General features: G+C 41.2%; 1 protein-coding gene and 1 long non-coding RNA gene across 6 annotated transcripts in view; both read right to left on the reverse strand.

The window, feature by feature from the left end:
• Window positions 1–17,110, reverse strand: part of ATAD2 (ATPase family AAA domain containing 2) — a 39,477-nt gene extending 22,367 nt beyond the window's left edge. The window contains exons 1-9 of one of the 4 annotated variants that reach the window (XM_064507843.1): window positions 16,669–17,110; window positions 11,058–11,200; window positions 10,523–10,572; window positions 8,997–9,150; window positions 7,450–7,549; window positions 5,584–5,674; window positions 2,983–3,093; window positions 2,174–2,282; window positions 467–583 (exon numbers count right to left, since the gene is read on the reverse strand). In XM_064507843.1, the coding sequence (XP_064363913.1) occupies window positions 467–583; window positions 2,174–2,282; window positions 2,983–3,093; window positions 5,584–5,674; window positions 7,450–7,549; window positions 8,997–9,150; window positions 10,523–10,572; window positions 11,058–11,200; window positions 16,669–16,884 (1,091 nt within the window). In that variant the 5' untranslated portion in view covers window positions 16,885–17,110. Of the gene's footprint in view, window positions 1–466; window positions 584–2,173; window positions 2,283–2,982; window positions 3,094–5,583; window positions 5,675–7,449; window positions 7,550–8,996; window positions 9,151–10,522; window positions 10,573–11,057; window positions 11,201–16,215; window positions 16,267–16,668 lie in introns of those variants that run through there. The other 3 variants (XM_064507839.1, XM_064507842.1, XM_064507841.1) reach the window with 3 other exon arrangements.
• Window positions 17,111–17,458: 348 nt separating this feature from the next.
• Window positions 17,459–19,284, reverse strand: LOC112989178 (uncharacterized). 2 transcript variants are annotated; one of them, XR_003260751.2, is made up of 2 exons: window positions 19,147–19,284; window positions 17,459–18,324 (listed from the first exon to the last, which is right to left on the reverse strand). It is a non-coding gene; the product is annotated as an uncharacterized LOC112989178 (long non-coding RNA). The 2 variants fall into 2 exon arrangements; XR_010388048.1 differs by lacking the exon at window positions 19,147–19,284 and adding an exon at window positions 18,869–19,140.
• Between the last annotated feature and the right edge of the window lie 83 nt (window positions 19,285–19,367).

A 19,367-nucleotide genomic window follows, 5' to 3' on the forward strand; every position in this document is an offset into this window, starting at 1 on the left:
ATTAAGAAAGGCCACACAACACTTGTCTTTCCTAAATATTGTGTGTAACAAGACATGTATTTCAGAAACATCTACCTAAAAACATATTTTTTAAATAGTTATCAACAAATGCTGTTAAAACACTGTTAAGTAGCAAAAACTCCGTCATTTCCTCTATTTTAAATTTTGTGCTATAGAGGTTTTCTTTCTAAATCAACTACAATAAAGCAAAGGAGAAGCAGAATTTTACATTAAAAAAAATTATGTAAGAGTTCCCCTACAGCCCCCCCCAAAATCCAGTTGCTTATAGAGAATCAATCTAAAAATACAATTTTAGAGAGCTGAGTTACAATCACCAGTTCCAACAGATATGATTAAATATTGCCACAACTTAGAATCTGTACAAGATTAAGAGGAGAATACGGTTAGGCAGATGCTACTTCTCTTTAGTAGATTCCTCCCCTCCCCGTTCTCCGATTACACTAACCTTCTTAAAGCTCTGTTGCGGCTGCGTTTCCTACGCCTCTCAAAACGCTCTTCATCATCAGACGAGGATGACGAGGAGGAGGATGTAGAATCACTGTTGTGGACTGCATGTCTCCGTCTGCAAATATTTAAACAAATAATTCAAAAAAGATTAAGAACACACTAAATGTCAAAAATCAAGTGAATTTACCTCAGAATTTGACATCTAAGTTTCCAGTCCATTGCATTCCTTATGAATCTGATTGCAAAGTACATTACATGATTTTCCTCACAATAGCAAAATTCAGTTTTTGTTAGAGGTAAAAATGTTTATTTTACAATCAAAACTCATAAACAAATTACTCATTTTCTCCGATCCGACACACAAACAAAAAATCAAGTTTCATAAACAATAACTATTCACTCTGCAAAACATAAGCCCCTCTAACTTATTTTAAAAATTGGTCTTTAAAAACTGTTGCACCCTCTCCCTTCCTAAATTGACTTCTTTCAAGAATGATAAACAGAGTGTTCACATCCAGCAACAGATATCTTTCACCATGCTCTGACTGCTTACAGAATCCAACTCCCCTTGTCATCACTAAGGCAATTAATAATTTATTTGGAATTTTTCTTGTTTAAGGATAGTTCCATACGGAAATATGAATTGATTCCAAAAAGAAACCAGAACAAGTATTTGAGTGATTTAAATATACACAGTACCTGTATCCAATTTATCTTTCATATGGTACACTAGAACAGTGCAAAGTAAATGGATTGTTTTAGTGAATCCTGATTTTCACTGAACTTAATGTTCAAAACTGTTACCAAAAAGAGCAGGACAACTGAAGAAGGGGGGATATCCTGAGAGAGCTTAAGCTACTTGGTCTCACGATCTTTACGCTTTATGACTCCCAGGTCATCTGCCCTTGTTTCCCCAACAGTTCTTTCTCCCTGCCATAAGCAGACCAGATATTATTCATGAAGCTTTAAAGCAAATGCAGATCTAACAAAGGCAGGAACAGCTGGGTAAAGCAGCCTGCAAATGGAATATAGGATCTTGACTTAAGTTCTCGACTTCTTTAAAATCACTGCAGACTACAAAATAGACAGTATACAAAACTAAGTAAAAGTATACATTATTTAATGCCATATATCATGTTTAAATACTGAGATGCATACCGGATTCTGTCTTTAAGCTAAGAATTGTATCAACTTCTTTAATTGCACTAATTACAAACCAACTTTTTGAATTTTGCATATAAACAAGGACTTTATTTCGCCCAAATGTCAAATTAAAAAGTTGGGTTTTATTAATTTATTTTAATGATGGGACATAGGAGACTAAAAATCTACTAAAATTTCCAGACAAACTCTCCTTCTAACTAAATTATCTATATGTTTTAAGCAAATGATTTTTATACTTCACAATTAAATAGTCTAAGATTTTTGGAGGGGGATTCTGGCTTCAAATCCAGAACCACAGAATTTCAGTTACTGAATCTCAGCCAATACCTCTATAATCATCTCATCACTAATCTCAGAATATTGCATTGTAAAAAAACTAATGGCTAACAGAAGGTTTTCTTTATACCCTCATACTATCACAGTAATAATCATATGATTATTCTGTAATTACCACCAACTGGAAAACTCTTTAAAGCACTATTCAGTGATGTGACTGACAGCACTACTGATAAAGAACAACTATCACTAACCCTACACCAACCTGTTAGTTCTTTTGCAGCAAGGGCTTTGTGACTGAGCACTTCTGAATGAATATCTTTGTCTGACAGGAGAAGACCGTCCCGAAAAAAATATCTTACGTTGCCTTGGTTCTATTGAAAGAAAAGAATTTAGAACAGTGATACAGCCTCCTTTAAGATAAAGCAGGACAGCAAAAGAGGCAGAAAATGTGATGTTTCACCCATGTCTAACTCCCCCCAAAAGTTTAGTGTCTTTTATCAATACGTAGTACAAGTGAAACAAACGCACACCTGCTTTTTAATGAAAACAAAGTCACAAGAGTAAGACTACCAGGTTGATTTTGTTACTATTCTTTCAGATATACACATCATCTTGTAGTTCTCAGGTGAGATCTTTAAATTAAAATCAGTAAGTTCAGATATGGAAATAGCAAAACTTATTCCGTAAGTCTTTGATAAAATAGTACAATGGAAGAAAAATGTTATTATAAACTAAACTACAAGTAGAAACAGAATTCTAAGTAGACCTTCTGAAGTCACACTATAGCAGTACATTTGTAATATAGCATTGACATCCAGTAGAAACCAACCAATGCATGTAATAAATGAAAAACAGCAACGAGTACACGAAGTGGCAAAGAAATATAATGTGCACAGGATACACGCATGTAATAACTGCAGCAAAATGTACTTTGCAGAATGAAAATAAGAAATTTAAATAGAAGGTGTGTGTGTGTGTGTGTGTGTGTGTGTATGTATTTTCCTTCAAGAAACTGTATCTCCTTTATATGCAAGAAATTAGCCCTTAAGAGCAATTGTGCATATAACCTACTTTCCAGTGGAGCTTGATAGCGTACAACAGTTTTCCTCTGTCTAAGGTCATAACGCTTTTGAGTATCTTCACCATCTTCATCATCTTGGTCTTCACCTTCTTCTGATGATTCTATAATTACAGTACGTCAACATAATTATTACTGTTTACAAAATATCTAACATTAAATTGTTTAAATACTGTTATTTATATTGAATCCAAAATACACTACACAGATATGTATGGGGTTTACTATTATCATCATGTCAATGACAGACTAGATTTTAAAATCTGCAAAACCAAGAACATCTTATGCAAGAGACAGTCCACAAATTAGAAATCAGCAGAGGAGCATATATAAGTATACATATATATACATAGTTATATATATATTCCTTGCTGAAATCACTGGCTGATTTGTCACCAGCCTCAGTGATAACAACAGGCAGAATTCTGTCATCTTGCTTAGCTAAGATGCAGCTGTCATGAAAACAGTTATTTCAGAAAGTTATTTCTTGTTATTTTGAGAAAGTGTTTCAATTAGTTTCTTTTTAATCCTCTACAGTGGTAAGACTAATTATGGTAATCTAGTTCCAAGTCCTAGCTCTGCCATAGATTACATGAACAACAATAGGCAAGTGACCAGTTTGACCACTCCCCAATTTGAAAACAGTATCTGATGCATACAGGAAAAGTTTATGCCATTAGCTTCTGCAAAGTAACTTAAATATTTTTTGTGGCAGATGGTAAGAACACAAGACACTGAGTATGATTATCTAGCAAGCTCTTAATAATAGCTTCTCATATTAACAGCTGGACACCAGGTAAGAAACATAAAAGCTCTGTTTACCTACCTACTCACTAAGAGCAATGAAATTTTATTCCTGGAAAAATCACTACCCCCCCCCCCCCCCCAAAAAAAAAAAAAAAAAGTTAGCACTGCTTTCCAAAGGCAAGGTAAGTTATGTGGGGTATACAGATAGAGCACGTGGAAATATGAGAAATGAGTCTGCAGTCACTACCATCCCCATCTTAGGCCCCCCAACACTTTTATCACAAAGGCATGAATTTCTCTGCTCTCTTGTTCCTCTAATTCCTCCACTTGTTCCACTGATCCCATCCAATCTCCTTTACACCAAAACTCACACACTTTTCTCTGTAGTGACTCATTCTCTTCTGACCCACTTCTCATTATAAAAGCATGCTTTAGCTTTCTCCCAATTTAAAATTCTAGTGTTTTCACTTTGCTCACATATGAACTGCACCATGCTCTTTTTTCCCATTCAACATACTGTTTATAATTGCTTTCTACAAGTTTCTCCTGCTCAGCTCCCTGAAATCCACACACTTTAACCTAGCCATATAGCTCCAGTATCTAGACTGATGATTCCTTGGATTAAAGCTACTCTTATTAAAATTTTAAGTTTTTTCCCAACTAGATTGCCAAACTATTGGCCAACTCTCATTCTGCCTTACTAAGCAAACGCCTCTGGTATGCTAGGCCATGTTTCTTTCTATTAATGTCTTCCCATACCTTGGTTTCAACAGGCCACCCTCTCCCTAGCTTCCTCCCGGCACTCCAAATGTTCTGCCACTGGCCTATGAGGAGTTCTGATCACTAAGGTGAGTGTTTGCAAGTCCCAGGCTAGGTCTGAACTAACAACTAAAATGGGCCATGGACTGTTCTCTCACATGTTAATGACTGAAAGCAAGATTTTCCCAGTGCTCATTAACACCTGTTACCTGGACATTTATCTTGAACCTTTTGTAGGTCTTCATTGCCAGTGTTCAAGTCTTGTGCAGGCTGTGTAACACGCAAAAGATATTGCCTTCACTAGGTATTGCATAAATTGTCTCTTGAATTATTCAAGTTCTGATCAGCCCAACTACTGCAACATCCCTTTCTATCCTTAAATACAGTATTGCCCCACTTGAATCCGTTCAGAAAGTTGCTACAAGGATCATAGTGCTAACTGACTGCCTTAATGACAGCTAACATTGTCCTTAAAACCTTGAAGTTTGTTCTGTCACATCAAATGTGAAGTTACTATGGCCTTTCATGACTCAACCTCATTCCTTATATTATTTTGTACTGAGTACCAAGATGATGGCTCCTAATTCCAAACAGGCCCTGACAGCAGCTTCCACTATCTGCTAAACACAAAAATAAGTAACACTTTATCTTCTCCCCTGCTGATCTTCACGCTTCAGAGGAGCTTTCAGACACATGTAGCAGCCTACATTACTTCCTGAAAATTCTTGCTATGCTTCTCAAAACCATGAAAACTGTCACGCTACTGCTGTAGCAAGAGCACTGTTTCTCATTCTGAGTAATATTGTCCATTTCTTTGACTTCCCACCTGCTTACAGCCATCTGTTGCCTTTTCTCTTGTGTTCCATTGTAAGCATTTTGAAAAGGACTGATTTTGTTTTTCCCCCCCAAGTATCTGTTCTGACCTCAGTCCAGTACAGCCCTGGCATCCACAACTCTGGCTTGCAACCCTGACAGCAATATAGAATTATGCATAGATGAAAATTATCCAGTAGTTCAGCTTGCTTCAATTGTTTGAGACAAAGCTTTTGGCTAGAACACAGTAAAGAAAATTTAAAGCCAGAACTAACCTACACTCCCATCTTGATTGTCAGCTATTTCTTCATCAGTTCTTTGAATTTCTTTCTTCTTCTTTCCTCGGGAGTACACATCAAGATTTTCCTCATTAAAAGAAACAAGAAAAATCAGGTCACAAATATGCAGAACATCTGACATGCACATACGTGGCACCTACATAGTAACTTTATCAAGGCACTGCATATACACAAAAGATTCAATTAACATACAGTTCTCCTACACAGAAAGCAATTAAGGATTAATGGAATACAACCATCTATTGTTACCTATTATCACCAGAGACACATACTATTTCAGCTTACCTCCTTCAGTCTAATATATTTGAGAAAGTGGAAGCATGTTTTAATATAAGAAGAAACCTGTAATTTTAAATTTAGTTCATGGCCTAATTTGCCTCTCTTGACATTTTTTTTTCACGGCCCAGGAAATGTTCAAAAAGTGATGAGCAAAGCAAAAACAGGACATCCAAAGAGATTCCTTAACTATATTGAGCCATTTTCTATATTAAGTCATTTTCATCCCAGTATTATCAAAGAACCAAAACATGAAAATGGAGAGCAGTACTACCTTCAGGTGGCATGCAGGCAGAGAGAATGTCATGCTGGCACCCAGGATTAGAAACAAGAATTTCTGCTCTAAACTGGGCCTTAGTAAATGTGGAATTCGCTGCAAATTTATCCAGATACTTAACCAAATGTATCAATTAATCACAGATTAATAATCTAACACTGCAGTAGAACCATGGAAAAAGCAATACTTTACTAGCACACATAAAAATTCATACTGGGATTTGCGAGCTATCATATGAAGCATTGTGGATAATTCTACTCTATTTGAAAAAAAGGAATTTGGATCTAAACAGAAAACAACAAAGGCAGGCTATAAAGTTGCTCAAAAAATGAAGTGTGTATCATTCCAAAGGACCCTAGAAGAATTTAATTTAACAGTGCAAAACTAAGAAGAAACATGATTGCTGCATATAACTTGAACAGAAGTTCCTCTAGGCACAGAGAGCTACCTAAGCTCACAGGCAATGCTGGCACAGGAACAAATATACATGAAGTAGCCACCAATATATTCAGTTTAGAATTTTAAAAGCTTCAAATCCCTGAAAAGGAAAATCTGGAGGTGGCTCTTAATCAAGGGAATATTCTGAAATGGAGTTTAAGTCAACTTATGAAAATGTTTATATGATACATTCGCCTGTAACAAATGATTAAGCTACATGACACAGGAGATTCTTTGTGAGGTGAGAAGGTATCAAGAAAAAATACAGGTAAACAGGAATCAAAGCTTGAGCCACACTGACAAACACATGAAGGCATTATACAGTGCTTTTTTATAGTCTGTAGACGAACCAAACTTTCCAAACAAACATCTTTTTTTTGCATGATTAGAAACATAACTTGGAAACTAAGGATAAAGGGACAAACAGCTTAATCACACCTATGTGATGAAAGGCATCAGGCAGTCTTTTCTCATATTTAATCCCTAGTCATAGCTTTTAGTAAGTTTTGAAGTGAAAAATCAAGTCCTGAAACAGACATGTATAAATACAGTGTCCATTGAAAAAAATCACAATAAGACAATTCAGGAAGTGTGGCATAAGATGTGCATGTTGACATCGTAGTGCTGTTTCACATTTTATGAAGATGGTATTTCCGTCACCATTAGAGAATACCTGTAGTATGGCCATACCAATAATTTTGTAAGTTGTAATTAGACAGTTAAAAAAAATGTTTTAGACTGCAATACTCTTCAGAGTAAATTATTTCAGCTAAATTAAAAATACAACTAAATCATTTTCCTATTTGAAATTCATTACTTATACAAAAAAACAGAAATAAATGAATATTTACTTCTGCATCATTGAACACCCCAAGGTCTTCCAAGTCCATCATTCGGCGTCTACGCATCTTCTTCATGTCATCCATTTTTTGTAATACTGCTTCTGCAGTACTAAGATAAAAAGTTGACATATAAGACCAAAGATAGGCAAGTATAAAAAAATGTTTAAAACAGTAAATATAATCAGTATGGCATTTTAATGTTATCCACAAAACAGAGTCAAATTGACACTTAGCCAAGTTTTTAAGTACTAATTAAAAATTAGGTCAAATGTTTACTTTTTCATGGAGAGATTTCAGAATGAGCATGTGAGGATTTGTAATCGCACATTGTGTTCAGGTTTATTTTCCCAATTGCTGAGCGCAGAGGGAAAAAAATCTATTTAAGTAGGAGAAAAACAAAATTTCTGAGGACCACAGTAAGACATTAGAAAGAAATTATGGTAGTTTTTAATAGTACTTAAGTTGCTCTGCATGATAGCATTAAGTCTTTTTTAGCTAACAACCTTCCTCAGATAAAAAGACTGCTTATTCTTCTCTTTAACTGTAATCCAAACTTCATGTTGTTTTTCCATGATTACGTATGCTAGAAAGGCCACCCCTACTGTTGTTACACTTTGCAAATCTTCTACAAAACAATGCTAATCTGGGCTTCACAAAAGCCACCTGGAGAAGTAAGCCACAGAGAAATGCAGAAAGTTAGGACTGCCTCAGTTTGCCTGTGTTCCTCAGGATCTTAGCCAGCCTAAGAACCATATATATTATCTAAGCATGAAACAGAAGCTCATTAAAAGAAAAGGAGCTTCTGCTACTAAGAAAATTGCTGAAGACAGCAAGTTAAATCTACCGAAAGTCACAACGTAAAGGAACCGTTTTGCATAATACAGAAAGCATTGAGCCCATATACAAACAAGGCATGACTATGTAGGTCTTTCATCAAACAACAATCACAAAACTAAGACCACAACAACAAATTAAACATCAGCTGTGTCCAGATTCTTTGGACGCGGAAGCACCTTCCGAATTCTTCCTCTTGCACACATTCTCAGTCCTGGAAGACTTAAATAGCCATGACTATCTACTTCCAAAACACTCAAGGTTAAACCAGCTTGGCTGCACAATACCAAAAACCACAACTTAAAAAAAGTATGCTAACTACAGGAGAAATTTGTGTAGGCAAAGGAAAAGGAGAGACTGTTATCTGAGCAAGGAACAAAGGTCCTATTGCCGCAGTCAACAACAGAACAGTAACAAGGATGGCAATGTGTTGCTCACGAGCAAACATCCTGAAATTCCACATTGTGCAGCCCTGACAGGACTGTGTTACAGAGGGCACCTGGAGCCCAGCAGTTATCAAGAAAGATGCGTCACATACACAGGAGCATAGAGGGAATTCTCAGCCTACCCATTCAATACATTTAGCTCTTGCTGCCAGGAATAACAGGACCTCTTTGTGTTGTCAAAAGGAGGAGAGTGCCTATCCAAATACGTCATTGTACAAAGGCTTGCTGATACGGATTATTTTAGTAATTCTGCAAGACAACGAAAAAAACACTTACTTTGTTATAAGTTTATCAAACAAAACAGATTGGTTTGTAGTAGTGTAACGAGTTCGTCTAAGTCTGCAACTTCGACGGACTTCCAAATCCCCACTTTCTTCATGGATCTCTTCTGTAGCTTTTGCATCAGCTTTGGTCTTCAGTGATCTGGTGACTAAAATACATTTATATATAAAGTATCTTGAGACTGTAAAGATGTCATTCCCTTTATTTCATCATTGCTCTAGTAAATTACATAAACAAAATTCAAAATGGGTTGAGTTTTTGTTTAAATACTTGATCAAGGTTATTGTCACAGCCACAGCATTCTACTTAAGTTAGTTTAAACATACAGAACTATAAATATTTATGTAAAAACATGACTTGTACAGGAGCTTTTTAATAGAAAACAAGTCTGATCAAAACAAACATACCATTTTTGTTTCATGAATGAAGAAAGTTACTCCAGTTACTTATTTTTGGAAAAGTAAGAACAATAACTATATCTCTTTAAGCTGTTTTTACTCCTTTGATATAAAATTGAACCTATCAGTGTTTAAAGAAATTGTTTACATGGAAAGTCTCTTAAGATGCATTCAGTGTTAGTATCCTATTTAATGATGTATTACTTTCAGTTTCTGCATCATGACACAAAAACTCAAGGAGATAAGAACTGTCTCAAGATAAACACCTAAATACTGGAAAACATACCTTTAGCTTGCTTTAAGAAAAATCATTATTTACCATCCTTTGCCCTAAGTTCCAGTTACACTAAAATAGTTAACATACAGAGGACAGTCAGAAAGTAACAGCTGTATCACCTCGTTAGTATAAACACAGCTATGACTTGAACTCATCCTCACTAACTGTATTTACTAAACTCAAACTTGGTTTTAATAATTTACATTAAACAATTAGAGCTTGAATTAGAAACCCCTCAAGTGTATTTCAGGCACTTTTACCCTGTTCAGCTCATAGTTGACAGACTGTCTAGAACTAACAGGCTTCTCAGCTGTCAGAAAGCAGTCTTACAGCACCAAAGGTGTTCACTGCAATTCAGTTCCAGGTTAAACCACTGAACATCAGCGAAACTTTCCAAACTTCCAGTGGATTTGCACGTCTCATGTCTAAACTACTATTTGACTTGCAAATATTATAATTTATAATACTGCAGTATTCTCTCCTCTTTGCAAGAATATTTTTCAGTTACTTTGTGTCCTGCAGACTCCAGAAAATTCATATAACAGAGAAACTTAAGGACCAGGTTCCCTAGTGCCTAAGAACAGGTTGGAATTCACACAGCACTCTCCCCAAGCTCTCAAAGGATTAAAAGCTGTCCTCCTATTTGCATCTACCTCTGTTTGTTAAATTTCTAGGAAAATCATTATCTTTGAAATATCTATTCTCCCAAAGCAACTTCAGTTGATTTTGGCCAGTAAGTTCAAAAGTTTGGGGAACTTTTGGAAAGAAATAGACGGAGTGACCAAACGCAATCCTCATTTAGAAACCAGGATAAAAGGGGATCCTTTGGAGTTACCGCTACTTACCTTCTTTACATTCTTCAGATTTTTTGTCTGCTTTCAGTTTTGCCAATTGCCTACATAAAGAAAGAGGATGGGAGAGAGAAGGGAGAAAAGAATCACTGTCAAGAGCAGGGAACTTCATCATGTTTCAAATCCAGTGCTCCAGTTTAGGCAGAGAAAAGCCTGTAGACCACAAGGAAGAATTAGAACCCAATTCGCTGTGTACCATATGTACACAGGTCTGTAAGTACATGCAAACTTAGTAAGTATTTTCCAAACTTAGTAACTTTGAAGTCTCAATAGTGCAGATAATATCTCAGCAACCAAGTAGAAGGGAGTTCTCAAAAGAGTTTGGAAAAGATGTAGGATTTTTATACAAGGAGATCTTCATTGAGAAAAGTCGCTCCAGTTCTGAGGTGCTGACATTAAAGTTAACATAATCATATTCCTCTGTAGATTTTTAGCTGCAGATTTAGCATGGCACAGTTCATTGTAGATTGAAAAGGAAGTGTAATAGCATACACAAACTGACCAGATATAGGAAGCATAAATACATTACCTGGTAAAGTGTCTTCCATTGACATTTTCACTTAGTATTTCCATGCTTTTGTCAAAGCTAGAGTCTGAAGAGGGCGGGATGCTTTTTCTCATTGATCTTAAGCAATGTCCATTGAAACATTCAATTTTGCCTGAAGAAAATTCCTGAGAAAAGAAAGAAATTCAAATATATTTATCTGAATCATGTATGCTCAGCTAAGAAGGAAATTCTGACTTATTGATGCACTTTGGTTCTAAAACTCTCCTGACTGATAGTGGGGCAACTAACAGCTGGTAAATCTTGATCCACTTCTGACCCTACAAGTAGCTTTCAGAAAAAAATACATTAAAAAAAAAAAAAACTTTCAAAGCTAATGCTTCCTCCTCAGCTTTTCTTGTAGACTACTTAAGCTTAATATCCTTTGGTGGGGAAAAAAATCACCACACTTTTGCCTGTAACAAAATTATTTTAAAAAATTATCTCATAAATTCAGAATTTCATGAAGAATCTTCTATTTCAAAATAACTGGTGGATAGGGACAGTTAAGCTTGACCTCATATATCCTAGAACCGAAATCTAGATAGGAAGATTTTTCTGCTATCTGTGCCCCCATTATGACCGCATTCAGAGAGACAAAGATTTCCTTCAGGACTGCATTTATCCACAGAAAACCAAAACGGAACTTAAGATACCAACTTGCCATGCTGCAGTAACCTCTCTTTCTCATATTTAAGGAAATATTGATGAAAAGTCTCATATACCTCGCTACACATTTATTATGAGCTTTGTCCACCTACAAAGAAAGAAATGAGCAAGACTCATCATATTAAAGTTTGTAACACTGATTTATTCCTGTTGGTCTTGTTCATATTGCCATTCCTACAAGAAGGATGAATACTAATAATTTCACTAGATAAGGAAAGCTGCAGTGACCTTGAGAAGGAACTTGTGCAGTCTACAAAATGAAATTTCATTAAGAGCATGCCAAACTGAAACTCACTCTGAAAAAGGCAGAAAAGAGGCAAGATTCTTCTACTTCCTGACACTAACTTGGGAGGTGGATACTAAGAGGTACTTCAATTAGGACTTGATCAAGATCGTGACAGGAGTGTGAACATGCCAGGACAGGAGTGACAAAATTTAGTTATAGGAAGGTAATGGTACTTGCACAAATTCCTTGCACTGTAACGTAGTGACAGCTGCTAAGACAGACTGCTCAAGAATCAACCCTGAACCATAGGCCCAGACAATCCTGTGGGCATCTCACATTCCTCTTTCAGACAACTTCAAACAAGTTGTCTCAATGTTCATCTTGAACTTCTAGCGGTAAGACAGGCCTTTTGCACGTGGAGGATTTCTATCTTCAAAAGGAGCAATGAAGGAAGGAACGCCTTCCTCCCTTCTGACCTCCTATCTGATGGAAGGAGGCTGTAAATAACACTCCCTCAAGACAGGCTTCATGTAATGTCTTTGAATTTGGGCATCTGAAAGAGAACTCCTGAAGACATTTTACGCTTCTTTGATTCAGTGTAGATGCAGGCATGGGCCTCATTATGGGGGATGCCAGGGAGGAGCATTTGAGGATTAAGTGAGACTTTACAGGACGTTTAGGGGAAGGACCAGAGGGAACAAGGTGAAGTGCAGAGGAACAAGTGTGGGAAAACAGAGGGATAAGGGGACAAAACGGACCCATGGTAAGTAAACGGGATTGTTGGTCAATCCAGCCATGCCCTGTGCCCGATCAGCGCAGTCTGTCCTGTATTCTCATTTAATTTCATTCCTATTTCGCTGGCTGAGGGAGGAGGTTCTCTATTCTGTGCGCATGTATATGTACGGATGTCCAGGTGCCAGCAACTGGAGAAAGGGTGACAGGTCACAGAGGCCCGCACATCTGCAGTGCCAGCAACAGCAAACTAGAGCTCATGCATATTGTACGTAGGTGCATGCCAGTGTGCATAATGACTAACAAACATCAAGCCAAACTAGCTGGCAAGCAGGATAAGAGGTTTGGGAGCCAAGTACTGCAAAGGCCACAATCTGAACCAGATACTGGAGAGACCAGAGGGTCTGAGAGTTGGTTGCTGGAGGGATCAGGAAGTCTGAAGTTAAGCTACTGAAGCAGCCAGAGGTCTGGACCAGCTACCTGACAGTCTCATTTGCTTGTGTCTGTGCATGAGGTAACTGGGAGACCAGGAAATCCTGGGGCCAGTTAATGCTTATATTCTACAGATAGACTGAGTGTCCAAGGCCAGACTAGAGGGATCCATAGTGCACGTGTGTTTTATGTATATACATATATACACATTGTCTATTAGGAAAACCCGATCAGCTTCAATACTGGCTGGACCTGGGGGAAAAGAACTGCAGCAGCCTTGCCTCTATAGGGCTACCAGATCCAGCCACTCTTAAAACCCAGCACTTTCAGATGAGGACCAACATTTAAAGTAGGGAGGGGTTATTTATCAATACACTATCATCTGTGAAATCAGACTCCAAATTTGGGAGCAACTCCAGAAGATTTAGCTTACTTAAACCCTAAGATATGCAAGTTAAAACTACTGCTTTGGATATTTCTCATTCCTTGATCTGGAAGTAAATATTCCTTGGGAGAAGTCTTAACCATTTGAAAAATTTGCAATGCAAATGAAAAGATGATGGCAAGTAACATGCTTCTTCAAATCTCTGGGCCGAATCCCAGACTAAAAGAACAAACACTTAGAAAACATCACCATACGGGTTAGAAAAATCAGTATAATGACTTGGGAAATGTTTCTATCTGTTCTTATGTATTTTTTTTTAAATGAAGTCTCTGCAATGTCCACAATACAATTACTTGTTACATTCTTTATCTTCTGTGGTGTCTTCATTTTGACTCAAATTAAAAGGATACAGCCAAAACAGAAACAATGGATATTGCTAACTCTGACTGTCCTCCATTCATATGAATGGCATCTCATTTCAATGGGATGGCAAACACCAAGAACACCAGGGTAACTCCAGCAAGTTGTCAACAGAGGGGTAGTAACTAGCTCTTATCAGCCAGATCAAGCTGGAAAAAGAAAGCACTCAAGAAGTGAAATTCAGTAGAAGAATAAGGCTAAACCCAAAACAAAAGGAAACTGAAGGAAGGAATTTTAAAAAGCATTTCTAGTTTTGAAAGTAGTTGTTACTTTCCTCATGCCATATGAAGTGATCAACAATTGTTTAAAAAAAATCTTTTTACAAAAACTGCATTTAGCTATCTTCTGTTTCTAAGGAAGTAAATGCAGATAAATATGCTTAGGTTGCAAGGCTGTGAGCTCTGGTGCTAGAGTCCCTACATATAGCAGTCAAGAAAGACTCAGTACAGACAAGTGCAAGTTTCTGCTTTCTCCAGACAAAAGGGAACTCTGGAGCACACGGGCCACAAGTACAGGTCACTGTACAACAATGTTGTTCAGCCTGGTTATTTACACCAGGGTTAAAACCTGCAGATACACAACTTCCCAGGGGACTACAGCCATCTCTGATCTCCCTTAGGGCTGGAAACAGGAGAGAAGATAACTCATCAGATACCTGTTCAGTTTAGAGTCTTTCTACCATATGCTGCATACTCTATATGGATGAAATAAGCTGAACAGCTACAGGTAAACAGCTTGCTGATATCAGAAAACCTGCAGAAGCTGCCACGACCAAGTCCTTGCACATCAACAAGTTATGGAACAGAAACTGAGACTTTTCAACATGCAGCTAAGACCAGGATCATCATCTTTGTCACCTAGGACAATCCTGCATTGCCTCTGCAATCGGAACGCTCCAGCAAAGCCCGATTGTCCTACACGAAGCGAAAAGGATTCTATGCCTCGAAACACAGGAAAGATCTGTGGAAAAGAGGGGGAAAAAAGAAAGAAAGAAAAACCTTACAACCAGCTGTAATGATTCTGCTTTGGTTTCAGTAAAAGTTTACATTTAACTTCCTCATTCCTGTTCTCCATACTGAAAACATGTGCCAGCAGTTTTCTTTGCCTGTGTAGCCTTCCCCCACGTGCAACAGGCAGCTGAATTCCTTGTCTTTGACAGCCATTTCTAGCATGCACTGCAAAAACAAAGTAGCAATCTTTAAGCAGATTCCACATCTGCTAAAAAGAAAAAAAGCACCCCAAGGATTTCTTCTTTCCTAGTTCAGCAGCCTTGAAAAGAAAAATCCTGAATCCAAACAACTGAAAATCCTGGGAATAGTTCTGCTATAAGGAAACCAAGAGTCCACAACAAGCATCACTTCAAGGCAGGGCTCCCCTGAAGAGCAGACCAAAGTTTTGACTTGGATCTGCTCTGCCCTTAGTTGCCATGGAAATGCGGAACATCCCACTGAGACCAGCCCGACTTGGAAAGAACATGGAAGACTTGTAGCCTTCGAAAGCTGCATGAGAAAAGAATAAACTTTTCAAAGTGAAATTGTTCACTTATGAACAGTAGCAACATGGGGATGCAGACAGCACGGAATACTTAATCCCCCTTAGAACCACGCGAGTTGACACTTCTCTCCTAGGGTTTTCCTTAGTGTATTAAAAAAATAAGTAGAACTTTAACCATTTTAGAATATGCAAATAAGTGCTTTAATAAAGCACAAAGTAATCCTGATTTTTAAACACAGCTGTTTTTAAAAGCTTCCAAAGTGGTAACTGTATACATTTCACTGGAGTGCATGTCACAGGCATTTCCCTTATTCAGCTAGAGTACAGTTACAGATAAAATACATTATGTCAAACATCATCTTTGATGCAAATACGCCCTCAAAACAATAAGCACACTCCCTATAAATGTTACCTCGATTATCTTAAAGTAAAAAGGTCTCGAAGATCTTTTTAAGATGATTTTTTAGGCAACAAATTTAATCAAAATAAACTGCGAACAGGAAACAAAGGCAGCATACCAAATTATAAGAGACGCAAAAACACTTTAGAGTGTGTTCACAGGGCAGCGGGCAACGAAATTACTGTCTTTTAGCAAGCTATCGCTAGTCTCCCAGGCCAGTGGTTAGTTGTGTCAAGTTCCCCTCCTTGCAAAGCAAACAGTAAATCAGTTTGAGCGACTGAAGCTGATACATGTTGCATTCGGAGGATGCAGAGAGCGGTCCTTTTTGCGGCTCTGCAGACAGCAGTAACTTTCACACGCAGCAACTCAATCGTTATAAACTTACCCTAAGTACTCTTTTTTTTTTCCTTTCATGTGACATCTATCTCTGGTGCTTCTATACCGCCTACGCAGTGGAAGAGCTCTGCTTTTACCATCGATAAAGAGGGAGGGATGATAAACTCGGTTAGCTCTGGCGGTACCCGCACAAGACAGTCGCAAAGTAAGAGACGTGTTTTACGCGGCCTGTACCCAGAGCCTAGCGCACTCCAGCGACGGCGGGGCCTCCGCTGCCCCGCTTCCCTCAATGGCTCCTGCAAGTTCAAGGCCTCCCTGTCGCAACTCCCTCGGCCGAGGGCCACCAGCGCCCCCCCCGGCCTGTCCCTGCCCCCAGGACCCGCTCGCCGCGGCTGCCCCAGCCCCCCCAACGGCCACCGTCACCTGGGTGCTCCCCCCCCCAGCCCGAGGCCGCCTCGGCGGCGAGGCCCATCCCCCTCCCCCCCCCCGCCCGCGCACTCACCGCCTCCGCCGCTCTCGCCGCCCCCCCGGCGCCCTTGGGCCCGGCGGCGGCCGAGGCGGCCCCCGAGCGCGTCCAGACACGGCGGCCGCCGAGCGGGGGGGGCTCCAGCGACAGGAACTCGGAGCTGGAGTCCATGAGGTCGAAGGGCGGCCGGCGGCGGCCGTCGCGCGCCGCGGGGCCGGGCCGCCGGGCGCCGCTGCTCCGCAGGACCACCATGGCGGGCGGGCGGGCCGGGCCGGGGACGCGAAGCAACGGTAGGGGCGCGCGGCGCCGCTCCGAATTCTGGCGCCACAGCCCGCGCGCCGCCGCTGCCCTCCCCCCGGATCCCTCCGCCGCGTCCTTCCTTCCTTCCTCCCTCCCGCCCGCCTCCCCGCCCGCTGCGCCGGGCCGCCGCCGAGCGCGGCTTCCCGCCGTCACCGCCCTCCTGCCCGCCCCCGCCGATCCCGGCGGACAGCGCTGCGCTGCGCTGCGCCCCGCCTCCCCCGCGGCCTCTTTTCTCTCCGGCAGCTAGTCCCGGTCCCGGTGGCGGAGGCACACAGCTCGCGCTGCGCCCTTTTGATATTTTTGGCGGGCGAAAGTTGGAGCCGGTTGTTTTGCCGGCGCCTCATTGGCTGGGAGGAGCGCGCGGGGCCCGCCCCCCCCCCCCCGCCGCTTCCCGCCGGGCGGGGCCAGGAGTCCCTTAAAGGCGCCGCGCACCAGGCGCGCAGCGCGGTCACGCAAAGCGCCTCTTGGTCGCCCTGGGGTTTTGTGCGCCGACCCACTCGAAGATCTCCCTGAAAAAGCCGTAGGATAATTGCAAGTTCCAAGTTTATAAAGTTCACGTCTCGAGCGCTTTGGGCCCTAAGTAATAAAAGGGGTAGGACAGCACTACACGGCCTACCACATAACCAAAGCCACTGTTACTCCACATTGTCAATGCTAAAGTTATCTTCAATGGGGAAAACACCATTTTGCTTTCCCTCCCCTACTGATGAAAAAAAACCCAGTGAAGTCTTAAAACAATTGTTCAACACCAAATTGCACAGAATCACACAACAGTTGGGGTTGGAGGGCACCTCTGGGCTCTGTGGCCTAACCCCCCTGCTCAAGCAGTGTCATCCAGGACCATGTCCAGCCAGGTTTTGGCCATCTCCAACGACGGAAACCCCACAATCTCTCTATGCAACATAAGTCAGTGTTTGACCAGCCTCAGAGCAAAGTGTTTTCTTCCACATATTTGCTTTATAATGCACCCACATATATGCTTTCTAATTAGTTGGTACAGAGAAAACTGGCTTTCAGATATTAAAACATTCTTAGCTAGCATTTTCTCATCAGGATAAAAGATTTTCACATGAAGACAGCTCTTCCGGAGTGTCATGTTTGGAAAGAAAAGAACTGCTAACAAAAAAGAATCAAACCTCAAAACCTCAAGCTTTCCGGCACCTTCCCCAGAGACAGCATTATCTTCACCTGCTGGGTGAATCACAATGCTATGCTTATCTGCACGGAAGTGTTTTGTATGCAGAGAACAAAAGCTGACATTCAGCAGTTCACAGGGTGTAAGGGAACAAAAAGCAGTGTTTGTTCAGGTCATTCCCAGGCATAAGAAGATGTTGCGGGAGCTCGAGGTGTTCAGAGCAGGCCTGAAAAACGAGCACTCTACAGAAGCTGCACCTGCAACAGCAGAAAATAGAAATGGATCAAGTAATATCAAAACCCAAACGCACTGGGGAGGCATGCTTACTTTGCAAGCCTGCACATAGCAGTTTACTTTTCTGACTCTCCCTCCTCCCTGCAGGAACCCTATTCATGTCAACTTGTATTTGCAGAACAGATGTTTTGCAGGTTATCACCTCTGCTTAGGCAAGATTCAAAGCACTAAGCAGCACAGAGCAGACCGCTATGCATTTGGGCACTGGAAAACTCCCTTTGGGGGTTGTCTGTGTAACCGCAGCAGTACTTACACGGTCAGCCCGTGCAGGCAGAGGCAGCGTCAGCAGCAAGTTTCCTTGCGTCTGCCTTTTCATCTCTCCCCCAGTTTCTAAATATTACCTGTTTTCAGCGCTCCCCCAAAGCCGTCGCATGAACATTTCGTGAATGGCTGACCCATTTTGCCACTCTTTAACCAACCCCTAAGTGTTTTCGGTAGTTTTTTCACTGCCTTGGGGGTGAGGGCTTTGTATTTGCAAGGAGTAGATGGATAAAAATACTCACGTACCCGGCACAGCACAGGAAAACACGAGGAGCTACTCGGTAGGCGAGAGAGCCTGCCACCGGCCTTAAAGGCCGGCCCGTTGTTCAGTCCCCCCCGGCACCCAGAAAGGGGACGAGAAGCCACGCCAAGCGTCTGCGTCCCACATTAACATTTATCTGGGGAGCTCAGGCAGCCGCGACCCTGCCTGTGCTCCCTGCCAGCCCCCGGGGCGATAAAACTCCCTCACTTCCCCTCACCCCACGGCCTCAGCCCTCCCGCTCCCGCCCGGCGCTCGGTTTTACCGCTCGCAGCGGCCCCCCGCCATGTTACGCCCGTTACTCGTTACTCCCGGCCCGGCGGGAAACGCCGCGGGGGGGGGAGCTAAAATGGCGGCCCCTGCCGAGCGCTTCCCCCGTCGGCGCGGCGCGGTCCGGTCCGGCCGCCTCCTCGCTGCCCGGGGCGCTGCCGAGCAGCTGCGTTTCCTCGCGGAAGCCGTAGCCGGTAACTCCCCCGCCGCCGCCGG

This window comes from Dromaius novaehollandiae, chromosome 2, assembly GCF_036370855.1.
Source record: "Dromaius novaehollandiae isolate bDroNov1 chromosome 2, bDroNov1.hap1, whole genome shotgun sequence".
In the NCBI taxonomy this organism is placed as follows: domain Eukaryota; kingdom Metazoa; phylum Chordata; class Aves; order Casuariiformes; family Dromaiidae; genus Dromaius; species Dromaius novaehollandiae.